Genomic DNA, 20927 nt, shown 5'->3' on the forward strand with positions numbered 1-20927 from the left:
TCTCTGTACTTTCTGACTCTAATTCAATTTGAGCCTGGAACCAATAAAGTCGTAAACCGAAACCCACGACAATCCCAAAAAAACTCTCAACATAAAATTTACAATTTTTTCTATCTTTTCAATCAAGTACCGTTTCTGATTTCCGTCATTCATCTATATAAATGGGAGCCACCAAGAAGCATCTAAAGAGACAAATTCTCCTCAATGAACCGCAAAAATCTCTCCAATTCATTTGTGTTTCAAATTCAAGAAAGAGAAATTCTCAAATTTCCCCACGCTCCGCTCGCCTCCTCGCTTTTCCCCGGTTCCCTATTCGGAGCTGGCTGCAAATTCCCTTTACCCTTTCGGGCAAGCAGGCCACTTTTAAGGTTGTCAGTGTAACTTTGGCCTCGGACATTGAAGCCCGAGCTCCAATACACCAAAATTTTCTCCGAACACACAAGACACGGAAAATTCTTTTTTTCCCTATTTTTCCGCCCATCGGGCCTCTATTTATCCGTCCAGACTCTGTTCATCCTCAATACTGGCACCCATGGTCCATTCCTGCACGCGACCCCTCTCTTTATTTCCCACCAAAACAACTACTTCTTCCACCGACGCACGCATTTGTCGCTGGACTCTCGAATCTGGCGCACTTGCATCTTCGCCGTCGTCTTCCAATCAGATCGGTGTAATTTCCATCCGCGCAGCTGCTCTTTCCGTGGAGTTATTGGCTGTCGTCTGTGTTTCAAGAAACACACTCTAAATCGAAGGTTTCGTGGGGTAAAGAGCCCATTTTTCGCAGGCGGTCCCCTGTAAACACCTTGTTCTGGCCAGCTCTGCCTCTTGGCCGTTTTCTTTGTGGTCAAATCGGCTCGCATTCTGGCAATGGACTCCGTATCTCCGTCCGCAAATCCCGCCGCCATCTGCGTCGACTTCAGAGACCATTCTGAAACAACACTGTCTTCCGACAGCTCGTCTGACTCGCCCCGTGACGCCAAGTCCATGGCCCTTTCTGCTCGCGCTGTTGCGGCGCCCGTATTGACCTCGCTCTTTCTGGACGACGAACATGGTCCTAGCGAGGGTATGGACACCGCCGAGACCGCGGGAGCTGCCGAGACTGCTGTAACTGGAGGTCTGGTGCCCTCGGAGGGCAGCCCAACTTTTGGCGAGCTCATATCCCCTCCAGCAGAGACCATTGACAATGTTGCCTCTTCTGGGTCTACCGGCGATAACAACGAAGATATTCCTGTTGGGCGCAGAGACCATGGTAACGCTAGCGGTTCTGCTAGCACTGGAGCTCAGGGGAGGGGAGAATCCGCTCAAAACGCGCCTGTTCCCAGTCGCATGCCCGTGCGCCGATCGTCCCTCAGTTTCTTGAGCAACTGGGCCAGCAGCATCCGTGGCACTTCACAGCAACAACAACATCATCAACAACAATCACAACAACACACTCCGCAGGTTGCACGCTCAAGCGCGGCTGTTCTAGCACATGGGGACACTTTCATGTCGAATAGCCCCACCATAGCTAATTTGAGCTCGATGGCTGGTCCAGGAACGACTTCAAATACTCTCGATAACCATATGGAAGAGCCAGAGACTCCTTCTGCCACCTCGTCGGAGCCAGTCGCACAGCTGGCCGAGGCGCCAACTGAACACCAAGAGACTGTTGCGGGAAGCAGCTCCAGCAATGTGGCTAATAATAGTGGCGCCGACGGCCTGTTTTCTGTGCGGTTGACGCCCATCATTGACCATTCCACGTCCAACTCGGGGCTCTACTTTGCACCCGTGATCCGCCGTATCCAGCCAGATGAAACTATTGCCATTGGGCGGTACACGGAGAAGAATAAGAGCGCAGCACATGCGCCTCAAGGCTCTTCGCAGCCCATTGTGTTCAAATCCAAGGTTGTGTCGAGAACGCATGCCCTGTTGCAATGTAGAAGCGATGGGCTGTGGTTCTTGAAAGATTGTAAGTCTTCCTCCGGCACGTTTCTCAATAACGTGAGGCTTTCTCCTGCCACATTGGAGCTGTCTTACTGGCCTGTTAGTGACGGAGACGTCATCCAGTTGGGATTGGACTATCGCGGAGGTGCCGAGGATATCTATCGATGTGTCAAGATGAGATGCGAGTTCAACCATAGCTGGCAGCGAAAGGTGAACCAATACAACCTCGAGATCCACGAACGTATGAAGAACTTGCATCTTGACAGCAAGAGCGAGGATGGCAAACGCCAGGTGACCGAATGTGCCATCTGTTTGCTTACGCTAGATCCATGTCAGGCATTGTTTATAAGTCCGTGCTCGCACTCGTGGCACTACAAGTGTATTCGGCCGGTGATCATCAAGAGTTATCCGCAATTCTACTGTCCAAACTGTCGGTCGATGTGCGACCTTGAGACCGATATCGAGGATGAGATGTGAGTTGTTGTAATCAGTAATATATTTCAGTTCTTTGGAACCTTATGTATTGATTTATGTGGTGTATTAGTCTGCGATAGGTTTAATTTCATCATGCGATTGATTTGTTTGATCTAGCCTACTCTAGCACAGCACATCAAATTTCAAAGAAGTTTAAAAGAGACATTGTTTTCTACCACCGACATACAGACAACCTTCGAACCATTGACTATCCTATTCTAATAAAACTACAAAGTCACCAAAATAAAAAAAGCTACTGTTCCAATATCGCTCCTATAAACTTCATTAACCTAATAGACGTACGATTTACCCAAACCCCGACGAAATTCAACCAAAAAAAGTCACCAGACCCAATTCCATCTCATCCCCATCTCCCCCGGAAAAGGCCCGATGATCCACGCTTGGTCTGCATTGACAAGTGGGGCTGAGCGCGCCTTCGGATAAACCCCACCGGAGCAACTAATTAAACAATTCGGTGCGGATAAAGATTGCTCCATCATCGCATGCTGCATCGCCATTGAGGTAATGCCATGGGGACGATTTTGTGGGAAGCACCGCACGATTGCATTAATCGTGAAACACTTGGCGTCACTGGTTAGGAGCGCCGGTGCATGTTCGTCGCCTAAAGTGTGATCAGGATATGTAGCCCTGGTTCATGCAGTCGCATTAAGGCGGGAAGGGGAAAGATGCCTTGAAACGGAAACAGAAGGGGATTTTGAAAGTGGAGACGAAAGAAAAGAAACATTTTGGACGAGGTGAGATTCGGGGTTGGCTTTGGGATTTTCTACTGGGAAAAATGAACAAGTTCCGGCGAGGAAATCGGTTCGGGTAGTGTTTTTGAAAGGCACTATATTTGGGTGCAAAGGGGAATTTTCGATGCTTGGTGGCTGTTTTGAAGAATAGGTGTGTATTGTGTTCAGTTGTCTTGGCTACGGAATCTTGGTTCTATTGATAGTTTGGTGTATTCAATGAGTTAGATTTAGCGGTGGTTGAATGAAAACGCTATAAAATTGATTAACAGCAAAGTCAAAATTGTGATTTATAGGAAAGATACAAGAGTGAAGAATTGGATGTTACAGTGGTGATTCTTCGAAAATGGTATAATTGTAATTAATCAAATGTGAAAGTTGAAAATCAAAAAATAAGTTCATCATTAAATGAATTCATCGAATCAGTGATTTTTTTGGCCTACACCAACACTAAGACTATATCATTGTATTCATCATTAACTATGTCTATTCCAACCATGATAATAATTATTTTTTTACCAAGAAGTAAAGTTCGTAAAAAAGAGCACTGCTCTTAGAACATCAAGCAGCGGAGATTAAGCAGACTCAATGTGGTGGCCCTCGGCCTTCTGGTCCTCGACAACTTGTCTGATACCATTCTCACCAAGCTTCTCCATCATGTGGCCAACATCGAAGACCTCGGCCTCGGTGGTCTTGAACTTTCTGGCCTTGACACCTTGCTCGAACAAAACGTCCAACTCGGCGAAGGTTCTGCCCTTGGTCTCGGGCAACTCGAACCAACACCAGACAATACAGACGAGCGAGATACCGGCCCAGAAGAGACCGGTCTTGGCCTTCCAGTTCCAGGCGGTAGGGTTCAACATGTATGGCATGACGATGGCAATACAGATACCGGAGATGTTGTAGAGGTTTCTGGACAAGACAATGGTCTTGGTTCTCATCTTGGCCGAAGGAATCTCGGTGACCAAACAGTAGGTGATAGGACCAATGGACAAGTCGTAGATGAAGGTGAAGACCAAAAGCAAGGTACCGATGGCCCAGGAGACACCGGTGGAGTTGGCGAAACCAAGACCACCGACAACAAGCAAGATGACGGTTTGGATGCAGAGACCGCCGAAGAAAATGTCGAATCTTCCGAGCTTTTGGGACAAGAACCAGGACATAACAGTACCGATCAAACCCAAGGCGTACTGGATGACAGAGAAGGTGAAGGACATGGAGGTGGACAAACCGGCCTGCTTGTAGAAGTAGGTGGAGTAACCCATGAAAGCGGAACCAGTGACGTTTTGGACCAACCAGGTGACACAGGTGACTCTGGTTCTTCTCCAGTTGGTCTTCTTGAAGGCGTCGAAGTAAGAGATACCGGCCTGTTCAGCCTCTTCCTCACGGATGGTCATGTGGATCTTGTCGACCATGGCGTTGGCCATCAACTCCTTGTTTGGCAAGTGCTCGTTTTCGGACAACAATCTCATGATGGAGTGCTTGGCCTCCTTCAACTTACCGACCTTGACCAACCACCATGGCGACTCTGGAGCAAGGTAGATACCGATGGCGATAGGAACAGGCCACACCCATTGCAAAGCGAATGGAATTCTGTAGGCGTGCTCCATGTCGGAATTGACGAAACCCTTCAAGATGGACGAGGCAATCAACTGACCAATGACCCAACAGGCGTTGACGTAGGTGGTCAAGTACAATCTCAAAACAGTAGGACAGACCTCGGAGGCGTAGGAAACGGTCAAGGTCTGGAACGCACCCCATGGCAAACCCAACAAGAGCTCTCCGACAAGCAAGGTGGCGATGTTAGGAGCAAAGAAGACAACGAAAATGAGACCCACAACCATGACCAACGAGCCGATCAAGGTCTTTCTGTAACCGATTCTGTCGGAAATGATACCGGCCAAGAACAAACCGATGATCTCACCGATGTTCACGGCCATGGACAAGGCCGTCTGCCACTTGGCGGGGATCTCGTACTTGTCCTTTTCCGGGTAGTAGGTACCGAACTTCTTGACGAAGTCGGGGAACGCGTAGAAGGCATTCAAAAGCGCAGTGTCGTAACCCTCCATAATAATGGCGGACGACAAGATGATGGACCACATGGCAGCCTTGGGGAAGGTCTTCAAACCCTCGCTTAAAGACATGTGCTTGTCCTTCTTGTCGGAGTCCTTAGCGTTGTTGGAGATGTCCAAGAACTTGGCAAGGTAGTCTTGCATCTCGGGCTCCAACGACATGTTGGAGTTGGTGTCGTCCTTGGTGGAGATCAAGGGGGCATCCTTAAAGTCGGTCATTGTGGATTAAACTGAGATGAGTATTCAGTGAGGATTCAGGACCGGAGAGTTTGGGGGATGGAGGAAAGAGATGGAACGGAGACTCTGGGTGAAGGTGGATCGAATGAATGGAGAACTTGGAGAATCCGGGGCGGATCATGGGGGTATTTATATCTGGGAGGTGACACCCCATGTTTTTGAGAAGAGATGGTGGTGGGGTATATGGGGTGCAAGATGCGGCCTTTTTCCTGCAGGAAGGTGCGCGTCTTGTTTGCAGGCCCATGGGTGGGTGGCCGCCTGAGAGTGATCGATGATAGCAGTGATTTGTGCGAGAATTGAGGATAGTGCATGGTCGATCGTGCGCCGGTGCGTGCAGGCCGTGCAGGCCGTGCGTTCGGACCAGTGCTTCAGTGGCGCGGGGCTGCGTAACCGGACGTTTGGTTGGTGGTGTAATCGTGGGAGACGCCAGAGCCGATGCGACGGTGTGAGGGTTCTTTTGTGGTGGTTTGCTTTTGGTTTGATTTGTAGAATCGTTCTTATTGTAATTTATTTTATTTGTGCTTCTTGTTTTTTTTTTTGTATTACTTCTTAATTCTGGTTTTTGGTCTGGGGGCTTCAAATCTCTATTATTCCGTCGGTCGTCGTTTCTTGTTCCCTCTAACCCTCGATCCACCTCACCTCACCTCACCTCCAAATCTGTCACTGCAAAATCGCCCCAATCATTCCTAACCTCCCGCTTCCTAACCGCCTATTTCTCGCACTAATCCTCTGCCAATGCCCGCAGTAAACACTCCCGCGGTTTCGAGCCCGGCTTAGGCGGAGTAACTGGGAATATCTTTGCATTGGCACACAGGACACACCCACCCCAGTGTTCCTTTTTTCCACGCTGGCAACCGCAATATTGGACGTTATTCCTGTACCGGCCTCTGCGCGGTTGGTGTTTCGGAACAATCCCCAGCGTCATTCACGAGTTATTGCGGCCTCGCGAAAACTGAACCCCGCTGTGCGCCCAGCATCCACCACCTCCCCCAGTCCCGACTCCACGTCGGAATAATCTATTTTTCCCTGGCTGTTGCGGCGTGGTGCTCCACACAATTTTCCGTTTTGAGTGGGCAATCTGGGGTAAAGCTTTGCCGCTGCCACGTCAGGTGTGTTTTTGTTTCTTTCCTGGTCCGCTTTTTTCGGGGCTCGTAAATTCGTTCGCTTGGTGGCTGTAGTTTTTCGGGCGGTATGGGTGCTGTCATTTCGCGCTGCAGCCGTGGCTGTAGCGGTCGCTGCACCTTTCTATGTATAGATGGCCTGGTGTGCAATTCCATCGACACCTGGATCAGCACATAAGCGCCGATGGTGGTGCCTACTTTTTTTTTTCTTATCTGCGGAACCTCGAAATGAGTGGCTGGGAACGCTCGCCCCAGATTCTTACATTGTTTTTTTCTTTTTTTTCCTGTCTAATGCCGCCTTGTTTGAGCCTTAGGGCCTAATCCGCTGGCAAGCCGCAGACCCGCTCACTGTGCATGTCTGGAATTGGCCGTCACTGCATGCCTATTCAGGGCCGGATGTGGGGTGGTGCTTTTTTTTTTGTGGTTGCAGGTTACGAGCGTCCTGCGACTGGGGTATGGGACCAAAAATTAGTTGTTCCTCCTCAAATCGGCGGCGGCTCGCAAATTTTAGTTGACGTTGGGCATTTCGCTCGATGGAGATTTGGGTTCTTTTTCTAAATCCTCAATTTTCTCGGGGCCCTGCTTTGCGGATTCGTGGTGGCCGCTGTTTTGGCCAACTTTCAAAAAAGCACCTGTGCTCGCAAAATCTCAGGTTACGGTATCTCGACACAAACCGCATTATTGCGAGATCGCAGACGTCGCTCTCAATAATAGGCCTAGCTGCTCTTTTGTAAATTATTGTTGTCAAATTATGTATATACCTTGTCGCCTAACGTATTAGCATGGTGTGATCATTACACACCAGGAGCTGATGATGCCTTAATTTTTCTGCATGCGTGCGCCGTGTAGAATGTGAAGAAGAAAAGAAAGAAAGAGAAGTTAAAAAAAATCGCCGTGCGGTCGTAACCTGTTCCATTATGTTTCCGATGTCATGCAATTGCCAGACTTGCCTGTGAACCCTGCCAAAAATTCTTCCAATGCCCCTCCACACTTGTCCTGGCCCTGCGGCGTTTGCGTCATGATCATGTTCATCATGTTGTTGAGCGAGACGCTGCTGCTTGCTGTCGAGATCTTGCCGGACCGTCTCATTTCGGCCATGGCCTGATTGTATTGGTCGAGGTTTTCTCGGAAATCCATGCTGGGCGTGGCCCCGAGAGAAACTCCCCCGATCCCATCGTACCCGGCATTGAGATGGAAGCTTTTATACATTGGTGTCTCCGTTCCAACAACTGTCTGTGGGGTGAATCTAACGCAATCGTTGTCGTCTCCTTTCGCCTCTTCGCCGTCAACATCTACGTCGTCAATAAGTTCTTCAATGTATGGGCCGCGGTACTGTTCCGTAGGATGCATGAGTCGGGGGATCGTCTTTGTTTTGAAATATGAGATCACGTTTCCGATCTTCTGATACGTGTCTAGTGGGAGAGTCACATCGTTTTCGCATTTGGTGATGATTTGGAAAAGGCTTTCCAACACACTTAATGAGAATGTCGATGGGTTCTCCTTCTGAATCGTCTGTGTAACCGATGTAGCAATCTCCAACAATTTGAGGCATACACCGGGGCCGTTGGCCTCGAATGCAAACATCGGTAGATCTTTTGTTTGTGCCAAAAAGTCTTTGGCTATAGTCACGGGGAACTCGAGGTCGAAACAGTTGTCGGCGTTACCCGTCGCCATCACAAGTCCATTTTCACTTGTGAGATGCCATGCCAACGCACGAAGCCATGATCTTGAAAGGAGAACATCAAGCTTTTGGGAGTTTGCAATCTTCTTAATTCCGAGGGTTATGTTCCAGAGTTTCTGCTGAACCAGTAGGATACGCTCCTTCTTTTCAGTGGTTGGAGCTTCTCCGTGAGCTTGTTTGTTGCTCTTGAGGCCAATTTCAGCAAAGAACTCCTTCGTTGGCACAGAGAACACCCGGATCAATTCTGTGAAACCAACCAACAAGCTTGGATACTCTTCGTCGTCGAGGTTGGGGAATGCAATGCACGGTTCAAGAACGACAGGCATGCCGTCCTCGAAGCACATAAATCGTTCAGTTATCAATAAAGTGTAGTATATTTTTCTCCACCTGTGGATCTCCGCTCTCGTTTTCCCCTCGTAAGAAATCTCTTCATGAAACCCTAGAAGTTGCGCGATAGTGATCGCTTCACGCAAGTAGATGATCGCCTGCAATGTTCTACCTTTATTGTTCACGTAGTGTGCGTATAGGAAGAACGACGACAAGAGGGTCTGGACGTTGGGAGCAGCACTAAAGTCAAAGAGGTTCCGCACGCGCCGTGCCTCGTCTGCGTATTCGGACGCGGAGAACGTGTTGTAATCGAGAACGGTGTCTTTATCGGAAACGAAAGAGATCTGGGTGGTGATGGCGGCGCACACCGAGCAACAGAGGGCATACAGCATGGCGTTCTGTTCCGTCAAGCGGATGGTGTTCTTCTCATAGCGCATCTGGGCGCCGTCCAGTATCGTCAGGATCAACTCGGCGACAGATAGAACAGGCCACGAGCCATAGAACCACGTTTGGTACACCTGGAGCCGAGGAAGAAGATGGTCTACTGAGAACTTAGAGAGGTGGACTGGAGCGGTCAGGAACGCTTCGAATATATCGCCCGTCTCGGGCGCTACAGGGCCGGTGTTCGCCGTTGCTGTTGGAACACCTCGGAGGTTAGGGATCCCACCATTGGGCACGGTGGGAATAGCCAGGACGTTGGGCACGCCGTCTCCTACAACAGAGGCCGCCAAGGGAACCAGCGGCACCGAAAAAGAAAGCGCAGCTTCTGCGGCAGCAGCCGCGACCACCGTATCGTCAATCTCGGCCTGTCCAAGGTCAAGGTCGGCCAGAATTTTCATGGCACCACTATCCATTGTGGCAGAATACCCGTCCACCACCGGAGCCATGGGCTGCAGCAGCGGCAGCACCATGTTTTGGGGCGACTCGCGCTTGATCTCGGGCTCGCGTTTCCTAAGCTTGGGGCCCGACTTGTGTCTCACGCGATTATGGGTACATTCGATGTTCATGTTGGTACACCCAACGCATCTTTTGCTGTTTGGCAGCGGCATACAGCGCACACGGCGGGACGCACAGCGGTCACAGGGCCGGCCGTACTTGCCTCGACGTTTCGGTTCTTCTTTCATGTCCAGCATGAGGATACAAGACGTTATGGAGATGAGGTTGTGTCTGGTGGTACTCCACACATAGGCTGCAGGAGCTCTGACTGACAGAGCGTGAGTGGAATATGGGGACTTGGGTCGAGCGACAGACTAGGACAAAATAATTGGAGCGGAAAATTTCGCGAAGAATTCGGGCAAGTGGCTTTTAATATTTCTGTAACTATTTCTGTTTGCGGGAAAAAAAAAAACTTCAATTTCGCAGGTGATTTTCCCACCACTTTTTTCACATGTTGTTTTTGTTCGCCCTGGAGATTAATTTGCTCTACAGCCCATAACTTTAGTGTCCAGTGCGCATCCGCCGTTAGCGCCATGCGAAAAAAAACAAGTCCAGTTCGACAGAGCCGCAACAAACAGAAAAAAAAATACGAAAAAAATGATAGAACGTTTCTCCCCTCACACAGGAGGGTTGTTTTTTCGTAATTGACATTTACCCCAATCCAAATTACTGCGCACACACCTCCATTCCGTCACCGCTGTAATGACTGACATTGACTCTCACGCATGCACTGTGCATGGGGCGTCCCCCTGGTGGGTGCCTCCAACTGGCATTTTTGCCGGAATTTCTGGGCTCACAATTCTGGGGTGTGATTGGCTTGTGTCCACGTCATCGCACGTCGAAAAAACCCTTTTCTGCGGTGGCTAGTATTTTTTTCTAATCACAAAATTCGTGAAAAACATTTCCGTTGAATAGAAGCACCGTGGATAATTAGTCGCCCGTACGGCTGCGCTCGTATTCCTGTCTACCCCAGATGGCTCCCCACCGCGAGTTTTCTCTAAAGCCTCGTCATATGAGCCCCTCTCCGTCAAACGGCCAAGCTGCACGCTTAATGCGAATAGCCGCCCGCCCTCTGTCCGATATGAGACAAGATTACCCCAGACAGCGCCGGGTCATAGTAGGTGCCAGCCATCGAGGGCGCTGACTCTGAATTCAACTTGCAACTTCTTCTGGACCTACGGATTTTGTCGACTCATTTTTTTTCTTAGCTGCCATCTTCTGTGTCCCAATAGACCATTATGACTCGGTTTCTAGTATGAGTAATCGCTTGTTACTGGATTCAGTAGCTAATTCCGCACCCGCTACCTTCCTGGATAAGCAGTTCGTACCGCAATCGGGCTCCATATATTAGAGTCAATTGTCTCTGTTTTTGAAGCTATTGTATTTTACACATTATGAGTTTCTCAATTAGACCAATCCAGGCTTCCGACAAGGACGAGTGGCTTGCCCTCTGGACCGGACCAGACTCCTACTTGGAGTTCTACGAGTCCATTGACAAAGTTACCGACGAGGCAACAAACACAACCTTTGACAGATTTCTCGACGACGCCGAGCCTGTGTGGGCTGCAGTGGCTGTCAATGATGAGGGGAAGCTCATTGGGTTTGCGACGTACTTGACCCATAGAAACACATGGAAGGTGGAAAACACCCTTTATCTCAATGACTTGTTTGTTCATCCAAAGGTGAGATTGGGAGGAGTTGGAAGAGCCCTCATTGAGTACGTTTACAAGAGAGCGGATGAACTTGGATGTGGAAAGACGTACTGGAACACTCAGTTTGAGAACCACAGAGCGCAATTATTGTACACGAAGGTTGGAAAGAAGAGTGGCTTTTTGCTGTACATTCGTCCATAGGTTCTGTGCCTTGGCTCTCTGACAAATCTATCGTTACTGACGGTATGATTGAGTGTTCTCAGTCAGGATCACATCCCTCATTTGTTGAGTATCTTGAGCAGCTTGATATAATTGTTTAATCTAATTTTAATTTAATTGGTAGTCTGTTTCAAAAATAGTGCATTTTGCTTTAAAGAGAATGGATTTTGTTTGGTTTTCGTTGTGAATCGAGTCAATTGCTGGCCAATATGTCAGTCTGTTGTTCCACAATCATTGGATATCAAATTAATTGGTACGATTATTGATTCTCAAGACCCAGTTCCCCTGAAAAGCTCTGTTTGGTGCATTTGTTGGCATTCGTTGTTTTGCACTTGTCCCTGGTGGCTCATGAAACCGTGACTCAACTCACAATTCATAGCTCAGATATCGCTAGTACTCATATGAATGATTTATTCCTAGCTTATAAATTAAGATTAGTCTTTTCGTGCGTGAGAAATAGACGCAAACGCCGCCTTCAGAACCACATCTGATGACTAACTCTGACTCTACTGCTATTTAAAAGGCACAATGGAAAACTGCGTGATTCAAATGCAAATTCTAAAGTCTACCCCCAAGTCTAGATGCGGACGTTAGATCTCTTTCAAGCTACCACCGAATGTAACATACGCCAGTTTCGCAATATATGGACCAGGTATGATCGAGAAGCTCCGATTATATGGTTTTAAAAGCAATTTCCTGTCTTTGTCAACTTCTACTGATCTTAGTTCCAGATCCTTAGTATTATAATGAGGTGCATTGATTTAAATTACTTTCCACTGTCAAAACACTTACCTAACTGAACCTGCAAAATCAATACAAGCGCAATTTTGTTAATGTGGCTTCTTTAGTGTATTGATTTATCATTTTTAGTTTTCTACGTATTCTTAGATCCCACTAACCTGTTACGATTAACAAATTCATACAGCACTGTCCCAAGTTGAAGAAATGTGAAAAAGTGCAGAATAAAATAGTCGTGGCCACAAATTCACTCCAAAAACCCAACGTTACAAAACAAAGTCCCCTCTTAAAGTTAGAAATACATCTATGTCCACCTATCGCAAATGTCTTCTCTATCTAGATCGTCTACAACCACAGATTAGGCGATCTCACCACAACTAGAACCTAAAGACAGGCAACAACGACAAGCCAGACCATGATCCAAAAATGGAGATAGCATATATCGTCTACATTTCATAACCCACCAAATTGCTTTTGGTTGCTCTCACAGTCTTGGCACTTGGCACCCAAAAACGATCGAGAACAAGATGTACGAGACGTACCCCAACAAAAAAGAAAACCAAACCGAACGCAAACACTTCTTGCCTCTTGAATCAAGATCAACCAATCAGCGGAAAAAATCTTCAATATTGCCTAGTTTATCACTCGGCTTATCTGAAACGCACACGTGACCAAGTAATCTAATCGCATTATCGGCAGAAAAACTCATTTCCCATCACTTATACCGCACAAGATGACTAGAGAAATCGTAGGAAACTCAGACTCTGGAAAGATCCGTATTTTCGTGGTGAGACACGGCAAAACTGACTGGAACGCCAAAAAAATCCTCCAGGGACATATCAACATCGATATGAACGATGAAGGAAAAGACCAGGCAAGAAAATTAGGAGAACACTTTAAGGAGATCCAACTAGACAATGTGGTCAGCTCAGATCTCTCGCGGTGTGTGGAAACTGCGAAATTCATCGTGGATGAACAAAAGGGCCCAGAGTATCAAGAAACCACTCATCTTCGTGAAAGAAACATGGGAAAAGTACAAGGGATGCCACTCGACCAGGCACTTGCGGAGTATGGAGAAGATTTCCGGAATTTCGGAGAAAAAAGCGACGCTCTCATTCTGCGAGTATCTGAGGTCTGGAACGGGGCTATTAAGAACGCTAAAGTAAAAGGCCACAAGAATGTCCTACTATGCACCCACGGAGGTGTCATTCGCGCCTTCATAAACCATTTGCACGATGGACTTCAATATGGCTTGGGTAATGGTTTGTACAGAGAGGACTTGCGGGTTCCTTACAACACCTCCATTTCCGTGATAGATATAGATGTGGCCTCGGGCCAGGGAACAATTCAGAAGTTTGGTGTTACCGAACATTTGGGCGGCGATTTTAGAGTCACTAACCAACTTTTGAGATAGAGACGACAAGAAATGCTTGTATTTTATAGAGAATAGAAATCGTGAGCCTACACCGTGGATACGTATTTCAATAAAGCTAATGTATAATAAAACTGAAATCTATGAAAATGAAAGTATGATTGAATGATAGAGAGAGAGTCGACCACAAAAATTTACGACAACTTCTCTGGGTCAATGGTGTTGGATCTCGAGAAAGAGGCGTACTTTCTGAAGTGGTCCTTTCTCTCCAAGTCGTATTCAGGGTTTCTGGCCTTGCGGGACCATTTACGGCCATAAACTCTTCTGGCCCACTTCCAGGCCTCACACTCAAGAAGATACAAGAGAGAGAATGCAATAGCAAGACCCCACTCGTAGGAAATAGGGCCATGCAAGAAGACTTTGGTGTTAATGACAGGGATGTAGACAACTGGGAACACAGAGAAGAAACCTCCGAAAACAGACCAGAACAAGAACTGGTTGCCCCAAAGGTCAATGGCAGTCTGCTTAAACCAAGAGTTGTCAGTGTCTTGACGCATGTAGAACAAAGAGTGAAGAGGGTGGATACATTCCCAGGCCAAAATAAGAGCACACCAGGTCATGGTTGCAAAAGAGGCAGATCTACCTCTGAAAACAAGATCACACACATCATGGTTGGAAGAGGTACTGTTACAGTCGTAACCCAAGTCACCATTTCCGATACCGTAGACAACAATAACGAAGCAGCACATACAAGAAGCAGCCATCAAGAGACCGTAAGCAATCATGTCAACAACCAATTCTCTAGTGAAAATCTTTCTGCTAGGTGGTTGTTCCAAGATACCGTCCATGGCTTTCTCTTGACCCAAACCCATGGCTGGGAAACAGGAAGTGACAACCAAAATCCACAAGACTTCGACAGGAGACAATGGGAAAACAGAGTATCCGGACTCATCAATGAAGGCCAAACCGACCATCAAGTAGATGGCCTGGGCGACGTTCTCAGCCAAAAGTTGCAAAATGAACTTTTGAATGTTGGCAGTCATACGACGGCCCTCTTCAATGGCATGCAAAATCGAGGCAAAGTTGTCATCAGTCAAAACAATATCAGAGGCATCCTTAGCAACATCAGAACCGTTAAGACCCATGGCAATACCGACATCGGCCTTCTTCAAGGATGGAGAGTCATTCACACCGTCACCAGTCATGGCACAGAACTTCTTTCTACGATGCAAAGCATCGATCATTCTGACCTTAGTCTGAGGAGCACAACGGGCAATAACAAGAGGCAAAACAGGCAAGGCATCGATTTGTTCATCAGTCAAATCGTCGAACTCGTTGGCAGTCATACACATAGCTTGGACGACATCGTCACTGTAGTGGTACAAGTTGTGTGGCAAAATACCGACTTCTTGAGCAATAGCCTTGGCAGTAGATGGATGGTCACCAGTCACCATGTGGACATTGATACCAGCCTTGTGACATTTCTTGACGGAACCAGCGGTCTCAGTACGAGGAGGGTCGTAAATACCAACCAAACCGTGGAAAGTCAAGTTGGATTCAATGCCCTCTCTGTCCAGCAAGTCATCTGTCTTGTCGTTGAATTCTCTGGAAGCAAAAGCCAAGACACGGAGACCTTGAGAAGACAAAGCGTTCATGTTGGCCTCGATCAAAGTGATGTCATCCTCGGTCATCTCTTGCAATTCTTGAGTGTCGGTCTTCTCCTCAGGGTTACCGGTCCAGTGAGTACATCTACGCAAGATTCTCTCGACAGCACCCTTGGTGAAAATCATGGTCTTTCCATCCATTTTGTAAATGGAAGACATTCTCTTGATGGAGGAGTCAAATGGGTACTCCTCAATGTGCTCAAAACCAGCAGAGACTTGCTCTCTTTGGTATCCGACTCTGCAGCAGAAAACTTGAATGGCGACCTCTGTGGCATCACCGTGTCCCTTCCATACGAGTTCACCGGTCAGCTCTTCTTTGCTTTGAGCGACAGTGGCAATGTTGGCCAAAGTAGCGGTGTTCAACCATTTCTTGAAGTTCTGAGTGTTGTCCTTAACGGTGGTCTTGTCCACTGGAAGGTAGTCAATTTCCTCATCGGTCTCTTTGATGAAGCTTGGAGAGAATGGAGAGAAGGAAAGGTCACCCAAAGTTGGGTCGAATGGGAGGTTAAAGTTGTCCATGGAGTAAGAGCCCACAGATGGAACCCAGACCTTTCTGACCACCATCTTACCCTGAGTCAAGGTACCGGTCTTGTCGGAACAAATGTCATCGATACCACCCAAGGCCTCCAAGGAGTCCAATTTACGGACAATGACATGCTTAGAAACCATGACTTGAGCACCCACAGCCATTGTAATGGTCAAGACAACAATCAATGCAGAAGGAATCATAGACAAAGCCACACAGATGGCGTAGATGGCAACCTCCTTGTTGACGTGCATCTTTTGGGAGCCCATGACGACAATAGCGAACACAACAGCGATACCGAACAAGTAAATGGCCAACCAGGACAAGTTTCTCTGCAATGGAGTACCCACGGTCACACCCAAGAAGTTACCGACCACATCTTTGATGGTGCCGAAACCAGCACGAGAGTAGTCCATGGCGGTAGCCTTACCGTCGTTCGACTTTTGCACGGATCTGATCAATTTAGTGTCCGATTTCAAGGAGCTGGCAATCTGACCGATTTCAGTCTCCATACCGGTGGCCACAGCAATACCAACACCTCTACCCTTGGCAACCACGGAAGAGGAGAAGGCCATGTTCAATCTGTCACCGACTGGAATACGAATGGAAGCATCCGGGTAGACCTCCTGGTGGTTCTTTTGGACGGGCAAGGACTCACCGGTCAAAAGAGCCTCGTCGGTCTCCAAGTTCATGGTGTCGATCAATCTCAAGTCAGCTGGAACGGTGTCACCGACCTTGATGTGCACAATGTCACCGGGAACCACCTCTTCGGCGGCAATGGTGATGTCGTCACCGTTTCTGGTGACCCGCGCCGAGGGAGACGACAAGGAACGCAAGGAACCCATGGTTTTCTCGGCCTTGACCTCCTGGATGAAACCAATGCCGATGTTGATGAAAACAACACCCGCAATGACACCTCCGGAAATCCAATCCTTGATTGCGAGAGCGATGATCATCGAGATGATCAACACCATGATCATGGCATTGAACGCCTGGTGGGCCAAGATCTTGCTGTAGCTGATGGAGTCCTCGGCACCCAAGGTGTTTTCGCCGTATTTCTTCAAGAAATCTTTGGCGGTTTGCGATGTGAGACCATTGGTGGTGTCTGTGGAATACCCGTTTGCAACCAGTTGTATCAGAAGACGGTATGGCTCAGAACCACCGGGAGCCAAGTTGGTTTCGGAGTCGCTGGCCAAGTTTTTGGTGGTCTCGGCGCTTTCTCCAGTCATTGACGATTTAGACATTGGGAAAAAAAATTACAATTGGCGGTTTAAATGGGGTAATTGGAATGGAACGTCTGGCACACAGATAAGCAATGATAAGAGCGATGAGCGTTACAAGTCGAGGAGCAATGGACACAGGTGTAGCTGCAACTATGCTCGGAAGACTTTTAATATTCAAATATTGAAGATCCAAAAGCCAATGGTGCGAACACAACTGTATTTATAGATGCCTGCTGCACTTGCTCATTTTTGCTTGACAAGAGCTTAGATATCGGTTTGGAGTGCACTTGCCAAGAGGGGCCAAGAATACATCCACATAAGAAATGATAGATTTTTTTGGTGCTGTACACACTACGGGGAAAGTGTCCTCGGAGATGGAGTTAGGAGATAAACCCTCGGCCGGATTCTGTGGATGGTCTTTCAATTAAATTCGTGGGCTACGTCGAAATGAAGCTTGTGTTCTGCTGTGCTGGGTCCCCGGACTAGCGAAAACCAGGGTCGGTAGCCGTTCGCCAATTGGCGCCCGTGCGTTTCGCCCATCCAATATGTATATTTAAGGTTACTGCAGGAACAGCGCTATCTGCAATCCCCGTTCCTCATGTGGGTGGGAGGGGCCCATCTTCCACCTGCAGACAGCGCCGATGTTGCAGCCATACGAGAAATAGAGTCTCATCAAGGTTGACTACTCGGTTTCAGATTCAAGTTGCCGAGCCTAGTCGGTATATCCGGATGCGTGAGGGTGCAATTACTTCCACTTTTCACGGGCCAGCAGAATTACATCAATGCCGATCCCTGCTACGCCCCAAACCGGCGACAATCACCTCCTACAGCTAACCACGGCTGACCATCGCTGACCATCGTTCCCCCTTCTGTTATCTGGCAAAAACTCATTCGCAGCGCTTAGTTGCAGGTCATAACGCTATCCTGCCGTTTAAACAGATGATTGTATGGCAATTCTTGACGTCCTTCGTTTTGGACACCCAAATCCAGTTCGGTAGCGGCGTGCTCCTGCAGACACGGCTGCAAGCGGTCTGATCAATCCACATTGTGACGGATATTCTTGGCCATAATTAATTATCTCCTGCAGAGCCTGCCTAATCTACGAGAATGTGGAGCCCACGTTGTGATAGGAAATTAGTGGCAACAGGTAATTAGACAACTTGGATGGACTGGCCACTGCGCCTTCTAGAATCCGGTTATTGGCGATGGCCGCGTGGAACAACGAGCATCGAAGCTTTCTTGACACCCGAAACGGATGGGGGGTGATTCGGGTTTCGGCGAGGTTCGGCTTGTTCCGGTGCGGAAAGGTGTTTCTTGAATTCTCGAGCATTGTGCTGTGGTTGTGGGGATCACTGGTGGAATTGCATGGTGAACATTGGAGATAGTCATAATGCCTTGGCTGGGAAAGCGGGTTACAATGGGAAAACGATTGATTTGCAAATTTTTGGTTATTTTCTTTTTCTTTCTTCTTTCTATTTATTAGCCGCTTTTTGTATGCTGTGTTTGTTGTGCGCGAAATTGTGTTTCTCTGGTGAGCCTACTGCTGAAAGTGTGCTCTGTTGTAATCAATTGCGTTCATCACTATTCTTGCCGTATTTCATTTTTGAGCGTAGAATCTGTTTCGCCGGTTTTTCAATACCCTCCGCCCAAAAATCCCCAACCGCTTTTTCTCCACATTCTACTCGCTACATCGTTCACTTCATCAGTGCACCACTCTCAGAAGTACTCCAAAAACTTAAACGATGAACGACGATGACATCATAATTGCAATTGAGGAGCGGCGGTTCGCTCTGGCCAAACGCGAATTGGACAGAAAACTAAAACGCTTCCCCACGAAATCCTTCTACAAGGCTGCATCGGCCTTCTGTGCCTTTACTATGGGCGACGCCGTTAAAGCCACCGATGACGCTACCGCTCTTGCCAAAACCATTCCGAGCGATCCCCGCACATTGAAGCTCTTGAAGACCATTTTCGAAGGTGTTGGCAAACAAAGAGATGCAATTGACGTCTACGCGAACGCCGTACGGAAGTACCCCAATGCGGAATTACTCGAAACATGGTACGATGATTCGTTCATGGCCTTTGATACGCCTCTGATGCTCAACTCAGCAAAAGCGTTGTATTTGTTCTCGAAATCTTCCGCTGATTACGTCAGCAAGTTCGCCATGGCTCAGCTCATAGCTGGCGGTTCCGCCGAAGATATTTCGCTTGCAGTTCTGGCATTGCACGACTGTGACTTGGAGAGGGATAGTCACTTCTACTTTTTGGTGGGCCTGTTGCACAGTCAATTGGATGAGCATTCCAAGGTCATTGCGTTGCTCAACCCCTATCTGCCCAGAAACCTTGACTTGACAATTCTCTATCTCGACTCCTTGAAAAAGAACCTGGACTGGCAGGACCTCTTCGAAGAGTGCTCTCGTCTCATCTTCGAGCAGAATTTCGATGATTACGATAGCTGGAAGCTTTTGGTCACTGCCGCGTTCAAATTGGGTAAACCAAAAGATGAGCTTGCCAGTCTTATAACCCAATCCTCTCGTAATGCACTCCTTGCAACCATATACATGAATGTGACATATGGAGATGATCCATTGGAGTCGATTGAAGCTTATTATGAAGCCTTCAAGACAAAGCCTTGTTGCTTCGCAGACTTGAGCGCCTTCGAATTACCCGAGAAGTTCGTTCAAGTATTGATGAATAAACGCGATCTTTTCAAAAATCACTCCAAACTCACTGAGGAAGATATCGCTGAGTACAGAAACCTTGAGGTATATTGTTCTCAGGTGAAAGCAGATCCCTTGCAAACCTCAATTGAATCCAACCTTGAACTCTCTGATTTCGCCTTGAGGGATATTGTGCAATCACTCAATACTAAAGTGGCTTCACCTGGCTTAATTAAATATGTCATGTGTTTAGAAAGTCTTTCGCAAAAGGATCCAGAAAATTTCTGGTTCAAGAGCTGGCTATTGAACTTGTACAACATGTTGGGTATATCGCCTCTCGTTTCGGCGAACTACAAAGATCTCAAAATTAAAATGATCCAACACGATACGATTTCCTATAAACTTTCATTGGATCCCTCTCTAGCCAATCTTAAACAGCTCATTGATATTTATAGGTTCTATCTTACCAGTGACGCCGAAGTCAACCATTTCTTGAGCAAAGCAAAGGCTGAGGGCCTTTACACGCAAATCAAGGATCTCTATCAGTTTGGCCAGAAGTTGCAGTTCTCGCTTTCCAAACATTTGTTAATCGCCAAAATTCTTAAAATGTCGCGGATGCTCAATAACGACAATTACTCCTATTTTGTGAACATCATCAACACAAATAAATGGAAATACTTGAGCGATAATTTCGAGACATTCGACAACAGAGATTTCGAAGTTGACTACAATTTTCAATTTAAGATTGCTCGCCTGGAACTCTTTGCTGGCGAGATGAGTCAAACAACAAAATATGTCCAGCTCCTTTACGCAAAAGAGCTACTTTTGTCATCCAACGATGAAGACCTTAACTTGAAATTAGTCAAATTATTTGAGAAATGGCTCAGCCAAAAATCATACCGCTCCACGTTGTCTGACCTAGAACTTCAGGTCTTGAAAATCCATTTGGCTTTGTTCAAAGTATGCAAGATTGCTCCTACAAAGGACAGAACGGACCAGTTGAACTTCTTGGTGAAGCAACTAGACTTCGGTAAGTTCAAGAAGTCTTTCCTCGACCAGGCTGATCCCTTGTCTAAACGCTACAGGGAAACGATTACAGAATTGGTCGAATTGAAAAGAAATTCAAGAGCTCTTTGCAAAGAATCTCGTGTGGTCAGCGCTGTTAAGCAGTTCAAGACAGATTTGAGGGGTTTTCTTGAAGAAGACACACCAAAGAAGGCATTGAAGGAGATCAAAACATCCTTCGACAAAACCCATCTTGGTGAAAGCTTTGTTGAGCAGCAATTCAAGCGTATTGAAGACTCATTGCACACTTTTGACGTCTAATTTCTTTGTTCATCTCAATTGGCTTAA

The 20927-nt window shown here is 47.4% G+C and overlaps 8 protein-coding genes across 8 annotated transcripts; 5 read left to right on the forward strand and 3 right to left on the reverse strand.

Moving 5' to 3' along the window:
- Window positions 1-161: 161 nt before the first annotated feature.
- On the forward strand, window positions 162-674 carry PUMCH_003946 (uncharacterized protein; the record flags this gene model as incomplete). Its single annotated transcript, XM_063022899.1, has 1 exon — window positions 162-674. The coding sequence occupies one exon, from the start codon at window positions 162-164 to the stop codon at window positions 672-674; it is 513 nt and encodes a 170-aa protein (XP_062878969.1).
- A 193-nt stretch (window positions 675-867) lies between these two features.
- PUMCH_003947 (uncharacterized protein) lies at window positions 868-2400 on the forward strand (the record flags this gene model as incomplete). The annotated part of the gene is made up of 1 exon (XM_063022900.1): window positions 868-2400. The coding sequence occupies one exon, from the start codon at window positions 868-870 to the stop codon at window positions 2398-2400; it is 1533 nt and encodes a 510-aa protein (XP_062878970.1).
- Window positions 2401-3721: 1321 nt separating this feature from the next.
- Window positions 3722-5437, reverse strand: PUMCH_003948 (uncharacterized protein; the record flags this gene model as incomplete). The annotated part of the gene is made up of 1 exon (XM_063022901.1): window positions 3722-5437. One exon carries the CDS (start codon window positions 5435-5437, stop codon window positions 3722-3724), a length of 1716 nt encoding a protein of 571 aa, XP_062878971.1.
- Window positions 5438-7491: 2054 nt separating this feature from the next.
- Window positions 7492-9717, reverse strand: PUMCH_003949 (uncharacterized protein; the record flags this gene model as incomplete). Its single annotated transcript, XM_063022902.1, has 1 exon — window positions 7492-9717. The coding sequence occupies one exon, from the start codon at window positions 9715-9717 to the stop codon at window positions 7492-7494; it is 2226 nt and encodes a 741-aa protein (XP_062878972.1).
- A 1197-nt stretch (window positions 9718-10914) lies between these two features.
- PUMCH_003950 (uncharacterized protein) lies at window positions 10915-11373 on the forward strand (the record flags this gene model as incomplete). Its single annotated transcript, XM_063022903.1, has 1 exon — window positions 10915-11373. The coding sequence occupies one exon, from the start codon at window positions 10915-10917 to the stop codon at window positions 11371-11373; it is 459 nt and encodes a 152-aa protein (XP_062878973.1).
- Window positions 11374-12862: 1489 nt separating this feature from the next.
- PUMCH_003951 (uncharacterized protein) lies at window positions 12863-13543 on the forward strand (the record flags this gene model as incomplete). The annotated part of the gene is made up of 1 exon (XM_063022904.1): window positions 12863-13543. One exon carries the CDS (start codon window positions 12863-12865, stop codon window positions 13541-13543), a length of 681 nt encoding a protein of 226 aa, XP_062878974.1.
- A 152-nt stretch (window positions 13544-13695) lies between these two features.
- Window positions 13696-16935, reverse strand: PUMCH_003952 (uncharacterized protein; the record flags this gene model as incomplete). The annotated part of the gene is made up of 1 exon (XM_063022905.1): window positions 13696-16935. One exon carries the CDS (start codon window positions 16933-16935, stop codon window positions 13696-13698), a length of 3240 nt encoding a protein of 1079 aa, XP_062878975.1.
- Window positions 16936-18656: 1721 nt separating this feature from the next.
- PUMCH_003953 (uncharacterized protein) lies at window positions 18657-20900 on the forward strand (the record flags this gene model as incomplete). Its single annotated transcript, XM_063022906.1, has 1 exon — window positions 18657-20900. The coding sequence occupies one exon, from the start codon at window positions 18657-18659 to the stop codon at window positions 20898-20900; it is 2244 nt and encodes a 747-aa protein (XP_062878976.1).
- Window positions 20901-20927: the final 27 nt, after the last annotated feature.

Source organism: Australozyma saopauloensis, chromosome 5, assembly GCF_035610405.1.
Source record: "Australozyma saopauloensis chromosome 5, complete sequence".
Classification (NCBI taxonomy): Eukaryota; Fungi; Ascomycota; class Pichiomycetes; order Serinales; family Metschnikowiaceae; genus Australozyma; species Australozyma saopauloensis.